The sequence below is a fragment of the Ricinus communis genome, chromosome 4 (assembly GCF_019578655.1).
Source record: "Ricinus communis isolate WT05 ecotype wild-type chromosome 4, ASM1957865v1, whole genome shotgun sequence".
Lineage (NCBI taxonomy): Eukaryota > Viridiplantae > Streptophyta > Magnoliopsida > Malpighiales > Euphorbiaceae > Ricinus > Ricinus communis.
The window spans coordinates 14,857,763-14,873,779 of NC_063259.1; the positions used below are offsets into that span (position 1 = coordinate 14,857,763).

Here is a 16,017-nt window from a genome sequence, read left to right on the forward strand (position 1 = left end):
CATCAGGTTGGGCACCCATCTTTTTATTCTTGTTGGTCCCATATTGGATCTTGGAAGCTCTTCAATGTACTTGTAATGCCTAGGCAAAATACATTTTTAAATAAATAACCCAGGTTTGGCTATGGTTTTTGCAATTCTTTCATCTGTTGCTATCTTTGAGGCCAGCCAATAATCTCATTGGCAAGGTTGATTCCAGAGTTTCAGATTTATACATTGTGGAAACAATTAGTATACAGACATTGCTACCAGGACTCGCAAGTGCAACTTGCTAACAACCCTTTTCTGTGAATTTTTTCACATTTTCTTTTTATGGGTATTGAGTAAAGTGATCTTTCATAGATGTTTATATAAGGAATCTAGGAATCTCTTTGGTTTGATTGATCAATGTAGTTAGGTTAATATGTTAAATGTTAATATAATAAATCTATTGAAGGTATAATTAATCTTTAAATATATTTTATTATATTATATTATTTTTAATTATACAAATTAATAAAAATAGCTTGTAATTAAAAATATTATAGTTAATTCTGTTTAGTTCAATTGTATTTATTATTAAAAATATTTATAAAAGTTATTTTAAAAGTAAGAATTTAAAGTTTAAACTCAATTAATAAAAAATTTCTAATTTTAATGCTATAATTATAAATATTATAAATATTTAATTATTAAGTATAATTTTAAAATAATAATTATCTATCATGAATTATAAAAATCTAATTATATGAAATCAATGTAAAGTAAATTATTATTAATAAATTTTTTTTAAAGATAACATTTTTTAAATAAAAAAAAAATCAAGTGAGCTATTAGTTGATAAAAAGATTTTTTACAATAAAATTGATACAATCAACATAATAAAAAAATTTAAAATAAAATTAATATAGTCGATAGCTGATTGAGGGTAAATCTGTTACTAACTGTCGATTTCTAAACTTATTAAATAGTTTAATGTAGTTATTCAGTTAGAAGCAACTGCTAGTTGTACAAAATTTCTATAAAATTTTCGAACCAATCACTCTATGGCATTAGCATAAAAATGTTTTTTCCTGAATGTTAATTAGGATTAAATGGTCTGAAATCCTGGCTAAGGTCATCATGCAGATAGCACTGCTCTACTCATTATAAGCGCAGATGCAATTAATGTGCATTTCCAAATGTCTAAAAGAGGTTCTAACTGCTCACTCTCTATAGTTTGTGTGTTGAAGGCTTCTATTTTTCTCATTATAAAGGAATGAAAATATGGGACTCTACCAAAAGGGAGAGAGGAGACCTTATTTAGTTTTTTTTTTTTTTTTTTTTTTTTTTAAATTCAATTAACCGTAGACTATTCATAAAAGATAGTTATCCCTTTATATTTATTATAAAAGTTACAACGCACCTAGTGCAAAAAAGAAGATTCTAATTTAAAACATTTCATTTTCAAAATCAATTATTTTTATCACTTAAACTGTCGTTTTAATATTATTTAAATCTTTAATTGAATAATTTTGAAATTTTATTATTTTTTCAAAAAACATTTAAATGATAAGTCAAATTCTTCGTCATTGAAATAACTCAAATAATATATTATGATATTTAAATTTTTATTTTGTTTAAATATTATATTATTCATTTTATGTTGTTTTTGTGTTGCTCTTTGGCATTATTCTTTCTCTTTTTTATAAATTGATTGTAATATTACATCTTGCACATTGACTTGTGAAATTCAATTATGACCAATGAATCCATTTTATGAAAAGAAAAAGTATCTTGACTTGATTGCAATAGGACATTTTTAAACAATAATTATAAAAGTAGAGATAGTTTTAGGGTTATCCCTTTAATCAATGTTTTGAGGCATTTCAGTTTCATATTTTTAATCAAATACCCAAAACTTGAATTTTTCTTTTGTTCAATTCTTTCGGATGCAAGACATGTATATTCATTTTTCTAGAACTTAAAAAAAGAAAACAGCGCACCAAAATAGAGATTTATTAAAAGCTAAGTGGACGGAATGTATAATTGATTTTAATCACTTACGTGTTCACGAGATTTAGTCAAATATTCATCCGTAACAATAATAATAAAAATTTTTATGAAATACTTAAAGAGAAAAGATTATTGAATTGCATAATTTTAGGAGTGTAAAATGAGTCAAAACACAATAAAAGAAAATTATTTTTAGGATTATAAATTGAGTTAAAGACAATAAAATAAAATTAATAATAACATGTCAGAAGTGGGATTTGAACCCACGCCCTCTCTCGAAGACCAGAACTTGAGTCTGGCGCCTTAGACCACTCGGCCATCCTGACATATGGGTCGATGTTTTCATTAATCAAAGGATGACGAAATCATCCTTCCAGGTCCGACCCGTCGATCCGAGATTTTATTATGTTTCATAAATTATTTAGAGGATAACGAAGATAAAAGAAGGGAATAAGTCTTACTTTTTTCCACTTATTTTCTTTCTTATTTAGATGGGTGAAAAGTAAAGAAAGATATTTTTCACCTTTTTTTTTCTTCTTTTAAAACAGAGAGAAAATATAGTTATTTTCTTTCTTTTTCTTTTTCTTTTCTAAACATAAAATATATATATATATATATATATATATATATATATATATATATATTATTTTCTCAAGCCCAATTGGCATATGCATTTTAAACAAGACTAGATAACTATAACACAAAATATTTTATCTAAAATCCAGTATATGTTCCCTTATATACAACAAGCCTCTATTTATGAAAGCTCCACATACATTAAAATATTTTTATTGAATTAAAATTGAAAAAGAAAATCTAAGAAGTTTGAAAATATAATTTAATATAACATATACAAAATAGGAATATGTTAAAATTAGTTTACAAAATCAATTTTGAAAATAAAATATATCAACATACTATAAACTACACTAATGAAAATAATATTGTAATTAACCCTATTAGCCCTTTTTATTTTATTTTTTCTATATAATAGCACTATTACATAATTGTTTGTTCTTTTTTTTCTTAAAACAAATTTGTCATAGCTGCCTATTTCATTGCTAACTAACTCATATTCTTTTAAAGAAATCTCATAATTTGTTTTTTCTTCTTGCTAAAAATCAATAGTATAGCAAATTTATTATTTAATGTTGAATATATTAATTTATTATTTTATTTTGAAAGTTAAAAAGCCATTGTTAATGACTTGCTTAAAGTTTCCATAAATGTTAAGTCATTTTTGTACCAAACCGATAAATTTTGACACATATTTATTAGTTTTAAATCATAGAGTACATACCAATCATTCAATAATACAGTATACAACATTTACATAAACATGTTATTTTTTTATTTGTTGTGGTATATATACCAAATCTAAGTAAAAATTTTCATAACGCAAAAATTCTCTTTAAAGAAAAGATAAAATTAAAATATAATCTAAAAAAAATATTAAAATCCTTTCCAACTTAGTTGGACGTTTTGATGCACCTTTTTAATTTATTTGTGTTATTTTCATTTTAATATGATGATGTAGTTAGGTACTTTCCTATGAGATATTTTGACACTACTCATTTCCTCTTATCCAAGAAATATGAGAAAAAGGGATATAAATACAGTTGGATAAACAAAATCAAACAATATCAAGATAGTGTTTATGTATTCAAAACATTTATAAATATCTGGAATTTAAAACCAAAAATTATAAATTCTTATTTCGAATTTGCTAAATTCCTTATAATTTTTTATTAAAATTTTCAAATAGTGATATTCTTTTTTCTAAATATCTTTACCAACTATGATAGTAGATCCAAGAGATTAAGAATTTAAATATTGGTGAGATTTTTTATTTATTCTTCAACAAAAGAATTAAAATGTGCATTGCTTTATTTATTTATTTATTTATTTATATGGTAATAATAACATTTAATTTTTTTTCTTTTTTAAAATATTTACATCTGACTATTTTTTACATAATGTGCTCACATCAGCTTGATATAAATTATATCAAGATCAAAATGTGCATTGCTTCGGTTACAAACTTAATAAGAATCCCATTATGGGAAACAAGATGAGTGAACCTATCAATTGGGTTCATACTTAAAACACCCACTTGCCCTTTTTGAAAGAAATTAGACCCATTTGCTAGGTTTGGTGTCAATTACAAGCAAATGATTGTTTTTTTATATAATTGTTTTCATTTCTTGAAGATGAAGTAGCAATCAAAACAACCTTTACCAACCAAATTTAACCTTTGTGGACAAAGAAAGTATAAATTCCTTTCCTTTTATCATTTTTCTCAATGAATCACTCCACTCAATCACCTCATCATGCTATTTTATTGTTAAAGACAATTTACACAAACAAACTTATAGATACTTTGTGGTGGTCCTCATTATTAAGTTAAGCATATATACTCAAATAGCCTCTGGATAATGTAATTGACCTCATTTTCATGAATATTGATTGCCAAATTGTATTAGGGAGCTCAGGAGGACTTCTGAAACTTTTTGTGTTAATTATTTCTTTCTATAGAGAAAGGGACAGACAAAAGCAATAATTAGGGTCCAGCATTTTGTGAACCAAACTGAACACTTATAGAATAAACTTAACTTTTTGTGAATATAATTGAATTAAACTAAAATTTTAAATTAGATTGAAATAATATAATTGAAATAAAAAAAATAAATCAAAAAAGTTGAATTAAATAAACCGAATTATATAAATTTTATTTTAAAAAATAGTATATATTTAATATTTTTATTAATAAATAATGAAAAATTCAATTATTTTGATTTACTTTGTTATTCAAGCTTTTTGAACTTAAACCAAATTGAACTGAAATAAATTCAATTTCTGAAAGTATGAACTGAATAAACCAAATTTATCGAGAAAATATAAACCGAATTGAACTGTTAGTTTTTTTTTTCTTTTTTAATTTATTCAGAATTTTGTTCGCTCCTAGCAATAATAAAGCAAAGTCAGTAAGTAATTTAGCTCTTTGAAATCAGAATAAGGAGTGCTTGTATATAAAAACCTATAAAACCTCCTTTTAAAAAAAATTTCTATATACATGTAATTAAAATAATTAAATTAAATATTAAATTCAAATCAATATTATTATATAGAAAAGATTAAAATTAATATTAGATAAAATTATAGCCCTTTTGGCCGAGGTTTATACTTTAAAATTTTAATTAGTATTTTTATTTAGTAATGAATATTCAACTGTTAGTATTTAATTGATATTTTTGATTCGTAGTTAGGGATCATTTGGGTGATAATGTATTATTTTAGTTCGTATTTAGGAGTCGTTTGGGTGATGAAAAAATAGGATAGAAATGAAAAAGAAGAATGAGTGATTTTCACTATTGATATTTGATTAAAAATTATCTTAAACTTCGAATAGGATTCCCATATTAATAATAACCATCCCCTCCCTTTCCACTTTAAAAAATAAAAGGAATCAAATCAAATCAATTATAAATAATCAAATAAAATAAAATAAAATTTTAATATTTATATATTTATTACATACTATAATAATAAATTAAATATTATTTTTTATAGTAATTAAATATTATATTAAATGTTATTTTATTAATATAAACTATAATTAAATTTAATTCTCATATAAAATATAACCATTCATATTCCTATTTCCATTTTCGTCATGCCATTGATTTTGACAAATTTGATTGTTAATCTATTAAAATATTTATTTTCTTGAAATTCGTTTTAGCCGATGAAGTCATATATTTTATGCCATAATCGGTAAAATAACTATATTTCTGCAAACATCAAAACAGTAGTGTTGCCAAATGGCGAGGGAGACGGTAAATAGCGACGCAATAGTCTATATGCGTCACAATAGAGCGATGCTAATAAGCATGGCGTGTCAACCAATCTCTTATACCATTGCCAATTGGCAATGTAAAAAGCTGGTAGCATTGTGATTGGCCACGGAAAAAAGTTGATAGCGTCGCCAATTTGCTATGCACTAATAGCGTCACCAATTGATGATGCAATAAACTGATAGCATTGATATTATATTGTTTAATAGTCATCATAGATGGTGATAGTTCATTTCTGTTGTCTTAATTATTTTTTTCTCAACCGAGCATTTAGCTATTTTGGGTGGCTACCCTTACTGTTGCGCTGGTGATTCATTTTTAGCGACGTAGATTAGCATTGGCAGCTTGTGAGGAAATCGAGTGTCGCTAAAAGCTGTTTTTGGTTTGTAGCGTCTATACAAGAAAATGAAAGAAAAAAAAAACCAACACAGAAAAAGCAAGCAAGCAAGCACAGGTGCTACTTGTATGATTCGATTTAAAACTTATATTTCCTTTTTCTAGTGAAATCTTAGTTAGGCCCTTCTCTTTCCATGTCCTAGTTTCTTCTTCCTCCTTTTTCACTGAATTTTTAAGTATATATTTCTTTTTTTTACTTTATATATGTAAATGCTTTGGTTTTTACTCAACAATTTCACTTTAACTTCAACGTGGAAGAGAACACAGGAAACTTTCCATGGAAGCGACAATGCACAGAACAGTTCTGGTTCTGTTGAAGATAGTTGTAGGGTTTTCTTGTTTCGTTATAATTAATGTCAATGGACTTGACCCATCTCTTAATAACTTGTCTAATGGGAATCACCCTGACCAAATGCAAAAAATGGAAGCTTCCAAGTCCTCCTCATTTCGTCGCAAATTGGCTTCCTCTCCCTCTCCCTCCCCTTCTCCTGCTCCTTCTCCTACCTGTCATGCTCCAGCTGCATCAGCAGAGGTGCTCAAAAATCTTAATTGTCTTTTTGAAGATATATCCTTGCAAGTTCAGTAATCTTTCCATTGTTCCTTGACAGGCTGCAGGGAATGATCGACCTCGTCCAAGATTGATTCATGCGACATCCTTTGGAGCAGACCCAACTGGGAAGTATGATAGCACAACAGCACTTATAAGAGCAATAGAATCAGCATTTGTTGGTTCAGGAGAAAGGTTCCTGATGGCTAAAAGCACTAATCTTGCTGGTGCACATATTAGTCTTGAGAATGGAAATTACATGATTTCCAGACCCTTGCGTTTGCCAGTTGTTGGAGCAGGGAATCTTATGGTATTACTCACCATTCTTAGCATATATGACTATCTAAAGGATATCAACCTTTTATTTGTAATTAAATCATTATTAAATTTTAATGATTACAGATTAGTGGCGGGACGCTACGAGCCTCATACAATTTTCCAACAGATGGATATCTAATTGAATTATCAGGATCCCCTAGCTCCCATGAATATGAATACGTAACTCTGAAAGACCTGATGCTGGACTGCAACTTCAGGGGTGGAGGGCTTTCAGTTATAAACTCACACAGGACTAGCGTAGACAACTGTTACATTGCACATTTCAAAACTAACGGAATTCTAATCCAACAAGGTCATGAGGTCTACATCCGAAATTCCTTTGTCGGTCGGCAGACTGCAGCCGGAGGTGATTCAGGCGAAAGGAACTGTTCGGGCACTGGAATTAACCTAATGCAAAATGATAACCTATGATATGAGGAGGATATGCACAGAAAGCATGAGCTCCTCTCTTTATAATGATGATAATTTTACCATTGCCTCTTGTTTATATTGTCTAGAAAAAGTGATAATTACATGGAGGATTGAAGGATATGAATTTTTCCGACTTGCTTATTATTCTTACATTTAATAAAATTATGAAGGATTAATTCAGAAATGAGGTAAGAATTAGTAAGTTGACGACCTAAAATGATGATAGTTTTTGCTTTTTTTTTTTCCTTTTGATTTCATATATTTAAAGTTGGTTATAACTAATAAGGGTTAGGATATCTACAATTTACCTAATCTTCACCATAATTGATATTGGTGATGCAAATGGTTGATTTGGTAAAGTTCAAGAAAAAGCCAAAAAAGAAAAAGAAAAGGGTCCTTTAGTGTTAATGGCATATGTCTTGTATTGATTCAAGAGTTGACCTCATATAGCTAAAAAAGATTTTAATATCACATATAATATGAGATTAATTTTTATTTGAGTGGATGCATTATCGACTATAAAATTTTCGTAATAAATTTAATTTTAAAAATTTAAACTCATAGAAAATAATTAAAAAAATATCTTAAAATCTAGCCAACGCGCCATTGGACAATGTTAAAAGACTTTTGAGAAAAGTATCAGATTTTCGTCATTAATTTTTACAAAATACAGTTTTGATTTAAATTGAATTTTTTATTTTTACTATGATATGCATATAATTTGATCAAATGAAATATTTATGATTAACTGAATCTTTTGAAGCTCTAATAAAAATAACTGAACCAAACCAAATTTCTCAATCAAACCTATTGTTTTAGTTATTTCATTACTAATAATATCAAAAAATAAAAATTCTCTATCTCAAAACAATTAAGCCTCAAAAATCTTCAAAAGTTGCCCTCCCAAGGCACTTAAAAACTAACCAAATTTCAATATGTACTAAAATTCACACTTTGCCTTATATTCTTTAAGAAAAATATTTTATATATGTATATATTATTTTTATTCTAACATAAATATAAAATCATTTTACGAGCGATTGTCAGAATATAAATTACTCAATTTCTTTTTAAAAAAAAAATCATATCTCTTGCATGCACCAAAAAATGAAATTAATAATGCATGTACGGAAGTAACATAATCAATCACATTAAAAAGTTGCATATACAAATATGATGTATTAATATCATAGCACTAATATTCTTAATGAAGGAGTTTTCTATTGATATGGCATCCATCAGCAGTGTCTTTTATCAACTTCTCTTTTTTATTCAAAAAGTAGTTTTGCAGTAACGGTATCTAATAATGACACTTTGATTGGAAATAGGATTCTAACTAAAACCACAGTGGATACGTAATCTAGGCAACTATGTCTTCAAATTGGATTTCAATCATTCTTTTTTTTTTTTTTTTTTCTATCTATAAACCCATCTATTATAGACGAAAAAAAATTTAAATTTAAATTTAAAACTTTTTTCTAATTTTTAAAAATAAATATTATTACTATTTAAATTAAATTTTAATAAAATAATATAAATATAATTTAGGTTTCAGCTGTTCTATATATTTTTATTTATTTTGGTATCCTGACACATCAGTAGGATATATATATTTAAAAAAATGAAATAATAAATATTATAAGCACGTTTCCAAAATCAATTCCAATCAATTGGATTATCTATTCATCCTCCTCCAGCCACCAAGTGCTCTAAAATCGCGTCGTATGCCATGTCCATTTTGGTCATTCATATCAAGCCATTCGCACTTGACAGTCGACATACTTCTCATCACATAATCGTCCTTCCCTCGCTACCCGTTTATGTTATTTCCACTTTCTTTTTCACACTAGACATACCACATATTTATATATTCACCCTCGTTAACGTTACGAGACTCGAAATTTCGACCTGTACTAAAAAAATCAAATTAAAAATATATAGAATCAAAAATATTTATTGACTATTTGACTTTTTCTGAATCGAACATATCGAATTTTTTTTGATGTGGTTCTAGATCTTATTAGTTTTCCATATTGAGAACTGTACCGAACTATCCTATGTTGTCCTCAATCGAAAAATTGAAACTAAAATTGCTTTAAAATTTTATTTATTTATATAAATTTTTTTATAATAAATGAATTCAAATTTTAAGCTTAAACTTAAAATCAAATGTAAAAAATCTTATTAATAATAATTTTATTTTAATAAATTTTAAGTTTATTGACCCAAATATAATATAGAAGCACTAAATTTAATATCTTATTGTAATATTAATTATTCACTAAACTTATTTCAATTTTTTAACAAAATTACAAATTACGTCATTATCATTCATTTAATTAAAAATATAGGACTTACAATTTTTTTAAATCTTAATAATAAAAAGTTATTCTTGTACCAAATAAATTATTTTATTAACTTATGATGATATAGTGCTAACATGACATTAATTATGTTTATAAAATGATTTTTACTAGTAATGTGTCTCTTTAATAAAATAACACTATATTGCATCTGAAGAGTAAAATGAAATATATTTATCAATTGGATAATGAAATATTACAAATATTCAACTTGATAGATTGGAAAAATTAAATACTTGTTTATTTAATATGTAATTTTTTACTATCTTGATGGATTTGAAATAATTTTTCTATTATGTAGTTGTGAATACAAGCTTAATATAATTATAGTGTTTTTTATTATATTATTTTAAATAAGTTTAGTCCTATTGATTTAAGGTAAACAAATATTTTAAATTATTTAAAATATAAAATTTTTGAATCTCTATTGTCCTATACTGCAGCATACAATCCTATTAGATCCAAATTTTTATATCGAACTGTCCCGAAAACTGATAGAGTTCAAGATAGAAATTTTTATACTATAGTGCATTTCCGAAGAGCTAATTTCAAAATTTCTAAAATTTGGTCTAGTTTTGAAAATTATTTGAAATTATCATATAGTATTAGTATTTAATATAATTTATATTTAATTATATTGATAACTTATATAAAGTTATTTGATTTGTTCTCAGCAAATGCTGCGGTAATATATATAATCATTAAAAATTAGAAAAGAAAGTAAAGATTATTAATAATAAATTAAGCTGCAATATAACATCATACCTTTTTCTCTTTTTTATGTTTGCCGGCCAACATGACGATTCAAGTGTGAAAATGAAGCAATCTTTAAATTTGAGAAGGAATTGCCTTGAAGACTCAACTGCCATACATACTTTTATGAGAAATGGAAAAAAAATACCTTTTACACAATGTCAAACTTGTAAAGGTCCCTAAAGTAAGAAGTTGGTAATAAACTTGCTTACTTTCCTGTCAAAAAACAAGAAAAAATCTCACAACTCTTAATTAGACAATCCATCAAAATACTCATCTATACAATTAAAAGAAAGAAAACCCAACACAAAACAGCAAGAATCAAGCGCAGGTGCTACTTGTATGATTCAATATTTAATAACTTATCATTCCTTTTTCTTATGAAATCTTAGTTAGGCCCTTCTCTTTCCATGTCCTAGTTTCTTTCTTGGTATTTTCTTTATCTCTCTCTCTCTCTCTCTCTCTCTCTCTATATATATATATATATATATATATATAAATATAATGCTTTGGATTTTCTCAACAACCTCTCTCTAACTCTAGCACTGAAGAGAAGAGAGGGAAAGAGAGAGAGATATGGAAGCAACAATGCAAAGAAAAGCTCTGGTTCTGTTCATGATAGTTGTAGGATTTTCTTGTTTTGACAGAATTCATGTCAGGGGACTTGAACCATCATTTGATCACTTCTCAAATGGTAATTACCGTGACCAAATGCATAAACTGCAATTGCTCAAGTCTTCTTTAATTCGCCGCGAATTGGCTTCCTCTCCCTCTCCTTCTCCTACCTATTATGCTCCAGCTCCATCACCGGAGGTACTCAAGAATCTTGATTGTCTTCTGATGATTTTTTTATATTACTACATTTCTTTTTTAGCTTTATGGTCAGTAGTATTCTGACTGTTTCTCGACAGGCTGGGATGAATGATCCACCTCGTCCAAGAGTGATTCAAGTGACATCATTTGGGGCAGATCCAACTGGGAAACAGGATAGCACAGCAGCACTCCTAAGAGCAATAGAATCAGCTTTTCAAGGTACAAGACAAGGGTCCTTGATGGATGGAATCACTAATCTTGGTGGTGCACATATTAGTCTTGAGGGTGGCAGTTATATAATTTCCAGACCTCTGCGTATGCCAGTTACTCGAGCAGGGAACCTTATGGTATGGTTTCTCCGTTTTTCTCTTTTACCGTTTTGTCTAACAGCCATCCTGGAAAAAACATTCCAGGGAAACTATTTACATACCACATAATTTCAATGAAACTTCAAAAGATTCCAGATATCTTATTTTGATGAATAATTGTTTAATTCTGGATATGTGACTGAACAGATTAGCGGAGGGACATTACGAGCCTCAAATGATTTTCCTGCAGATGGGTATCTAATTGATTTATCAGGATCCTCTACCTCCTATAACTATGAATATATAACTCTGAAAGACCTGATGCTGGACTGCAACTTCAGAGGTGGAGGCATTTCAGTTATAAACTCACTCAGGACTAGCATAGACAATTGTTACGTTGCCCATTTCAACACTGATGGAATTTTTGTCCAACGAGGTCATGAAACCTACATCCGAAACTCCTTTATCGGTCAGCACATCACAGCCGGAGGCGATTCCGGCGAAAGGAACTTTTCAGGCACTGGAATTAACCTAATGGGGAATGATAATGCTGTCACTGATGTGGTAATTTTTTCAGCTGGGATAGGAGTAATGGTTTCAGGTCCAGGTAACACGCTTTCCGGGGTACATTGTTATAATAAGGCAACAGGTTTTGGTGGTACAGGAATTTATTTGAAGCTGCCTAATCTAACACAGACAAGAATTTTGAATTGTTATTTAGATTACAACGGAATTGTTGCTGAGGACCCTAATCAACTTACCATCACCAACAGTTTTTTTCTTGGTGACGGATTCGTTCTCCTGAAATCGATAAATGGGGTCCTGAAAGGGATTAACATTGTCGATAACATGTTTTCAGGGTCTAATAAGGACATTGACATTGTCCAATTGGATGAATCAAGTGGCCCTTTCACGCAAATTGATCAGGTTGTGGTGGACAGGAATAATGTGAAAGGAATGAAACTCAGGGCAACAGTTGCTAGAGACTCTGTTCAAGGGACTGGCATTTCCTGGACTCTTGATTTTAATCCAGTTCTTTTGTTTCCTAACCTTATTGACCATGTCCAATACTCTCTGCTAATTGAAAACCTTACCTCTTTTCCAAATTATGCTCTACGCAGTATTTCCGAAAATCGGGTTGTGATCCAGTCAGATTCTCCGGTGCCTGCTAGGGTTTTCGTCTCGGTGAATCAAGGATAACCAGATTGAAAGATGACTTGAATTAGTGCAATTGGGTTATATATATTTATGGTTGAACAATTGTTTATACTAGAGGAGCTTGCTGCCTCTTTTTTTTTTTTTCTTTTTCTATGCCCAATATAAATGACTTAAACATGTATTATTTTTAGTCAGGCTCACAAGTCACAAGCAGAATAAATTGTAATTGTTGAAGAAATTATGCAATTGAACATTCCATTATGAGAAATTCAGTCCTTTGATTTTTAATCTCTTTTTGAGTTTGGAAGGTGTAAATTTGTGAGGGTCAATGTGACCTACAACATGAGGATTTGAAGTACCTGTCAAAATTGTTGAAAATTACTACTCCAAGAATAGAAAAGTACTAAAATTATTTGCTCATCAAGATTAATAATTCACCTTGATTTTTTAAAAGACTAGCTTCCATGTCTCTAGATGGATATAATTTGATTTATATTTGATATTAATAAATTAATATATTTTATAACACTAAAATATTTTTTCTAATTTTATTATTTTATTTTATTTTCTCTTTCATGTTATTTCTTTTGAATGAAATAAATTTTTTAATAAATTTCAACCAAACACAGCCTGGTGTTTGTTATTCTATCTTAGAGAATCTAATCAATTTATGTGCATTTCTATTTAAAGGAAAACTTAGTTTCTTATTTGACTAAATACCCATGATGTGTCTTTTTTAATACTCGCAAGTGAATGAACCGTTTCTATAGTAAGGGTAAGTTCACAATGAGGTCGATCTCTCAAGGAACTATAGGGCCACTTATTATAAAGACTAATTATTAACACAAAACAATAAAAGTAAATCTAAACACTCTAAATTGTATGTTTGAGAGGATAATGGTCATAAAATAAAGTAACTAAACAATAAATAAATATGCAATGCAAATACAAATGCTTATGATCTAAAACTATATGCTAAAACAATATTTAATATAACCATTTACTTAGTAATCTCCTTGTTTTACTTTAAGCTTAAATCTAATGAATGAGATGATGATGTGCCTTTTTCTCTAAGTCACTCAAGCTAATGATGCAACCTACGTTTCTTATACCAATATAGATTAAAGTAAAAATGATGTTTCTAATACTTTTAAACCTAAAGATTTTCATAATAATTACTATTGCTAAACTAATATGATGGTTAACTAACAATAATAACTGAAACTAATAAAGATATGAAGGTAAAGAAATTATTCATTAAATAAATAAATAATAAGGTTCATACAAAAGTAAAAAGACTAAACTAAACACTTTAATCCAATGATTATGGTATTAAATAGAAAGACAAAAAATAAGAAAGTAAAAACTCCCTCTAGATTAAAAATTTCTTCAAGTAGGAAGAAGATTGGTCCTTAGTCTCCACTTCTTGAAAAGCTCTTTAGATCCTAAAAAGAGTAATGAAAACTAAAACTAAATGTTTATGAAGAACTGTAGAGAGAATAATGGTGGACATGTGTAGAGAGCAGGTAGGAGAAAACTCTCCTCCTTCTCTTTTCCTCCTTTTTCATTAGGTTTTGCAAAGATTTATATAGAGACGAGTCCTCCTCTTTATAAATCTTCCTAGAGATAAGTATACTTATATAAGTCTATCTAATAGATAAGACTTTAAATATCTTAATCTCCACCAAACACTATCCTATAAATAACTCTTAATATAAATCCTAATAATTATACAAAATGACTAAAATGTCCCTTGGGCATTGTAATTAGAAGTCCATGCTTCTTAATCTTGGGCCTTGACACGAACATGTCCCCGCGAGGTCGTGGCTTCGCTGGCCTCCTCGCGGCTGGTTTCCTCGCTGTGCGGTGGGCCCGTGTCGTCTCTGCCGTGCCTCTGCTACGAGCCCGTGTGAAAATTCGCTGCCGCAACGTGGCTTGGTTAAAAATTATTAATTTTTTTCCTTTTTATTTTTGGAGCTTTAATTGCTTCTCATGGAGAGATATTACCTTTTGGGGATCAAACATAAGCCTATAAGATAAACATAAAACAAATAAAAATAAAATAATAATAAAATAATAACCTAAATGCATAAAAATAAAAATGCAATTGCTAAGTTTATTTTCTATAGCTAGACATTCTTGATTATACTCATGGTGGACGTTCATCCGTGCACTCCACCTCTTGGTCATAAGCCATTCCTTTCAAGTATGGCTTCATACTTGTAATACGAACATCTAAAGTGTCACAAAAGCTCTTGTCAATTAAGAATGGAATGTCATCATATAATTGTTCATAAACAAGAGAATTTAAATAATTATATGAATATTTATCAATAGTAGATTTGGGAGATAAAGTTATAGAATCAAACACTTTAAGTTCTATAGTTTCTCCTAAAACTGTTATGGTAAGTTTTTCATCATGCACGTCAATCATAGTTCTAGTAGTTACCATGAAAGGTCTACCAAGAAGTATAGTTTGCACTTTATCCCTTGTTGGTGTGTTTTCCATGTCAAGCACTACAAAATCAACTGGAATTATTAACTTACCTACTTGTACTAGCAAGTCACCCACTATACCTCTAGGATATTTTATCGAGCTATCAGCAAATTGTAGAGACATAGTAGTAGGCTTCAACTCTCCCAAGCCAAGTAGTTTATACATTGAATACGGCATCAAGTTGATGCTTGCTCCTAAATCTAATATGGCTTTTGTATCATTTTTGTCACCTATTGTAATATCAATGGTGAAGCTACCAGGATCCTTCATCTTAAGGGGCAACTGATGTTGAAGCATTACACTTGCTACTTGTACTTTTTCGTTGTTCGCATATCACCTTTTGTTGGTGTTCAACTCTTCAAAGAATTTTGCATAAGCTGGCTTATTCTTGATAACGTCCAATAAAGGTAAATTAATATTAACATAGAGAGTATCTCAATACTTTTAAGATTTTTTTTATCCTTTTTGCTCTCTTTGGGTTGCTTTAGAAAAGGAATATGGGGTCTATAAGGCTGAGCTGTCTTATGAAATTCAGGTCCATAAAATGCTTCCTTTTCTTTCTTCTCAAGCCTAAGATTAGGCTCTACTTTTTCTTTCTTTTGTATGC

At 28.7% G+C, this 16,017-nt stretch overlaps 1 protein-coding gene and 1 non-coding gene across 2 annotated transcripts; one reads left to right on the forward strand and one right to left on the reverse strand.

Moving 5' to 3' along the window:
* Positions 1–2,213: 2,213 nt before the first annotated feature.
* On the reverse strand, positions 2,214–2,297 carry TRNAL-CAA. The gene has a single exon. It is a non-coding gene; the product is annotated as a tRNA-Leu (tRNA).
* A 4,151-nt stretch (positions 2,298–6,448) lies between these two features.
* LOC8271816 (polygalacturonase QRT3) lies at positions 6,449–13,185 on the forward strand. Its single transcript, XM_002532100.4, has 6 exons — positions 6,449–6,753; positions 6,830–7,078; positions 7,171–7,514; positions 11,186–11,447; positions 11,546–11,794; positions 11,963–13,185. Exons 1-6 carry the CDS (start codon positions 6,499–6,501, stop codon positions 12,953–12,955), a joined length of 2,352 nt encoding a protein of 783 aa, XP_002532146.2. The 5' UTR covers positions 6,449–6,498; the 3' UTR covers positions 12,956–13,185.
* The last annotated feature ends 2,832 nt before the right edge of the window (positions 13,186–16,017 follow it).

Coding starts and splice junctions, on each gene's coding strand:
- LOC8271816 (XM_002532100.4), top strand. CDS start 6,499: ATGGAAGCGACAATGCACAGAACAGTTCTGGTTCTGTTGAAGATAGTT. Junction 7,515..11,185: donor CTAATGCAAAATGATAACCT/ATGATATGAGGA, acceptor CTAGCACTGAAG/AGAAGAGAGGGAAAGAGAGA. Junction 11,448..11,545: donor CTCCAGCTCCATCACCGGAG/GTACTCAAGAAT, acceptor GTTTCTCGACAG/GCTGGGATGAATGATCCACC.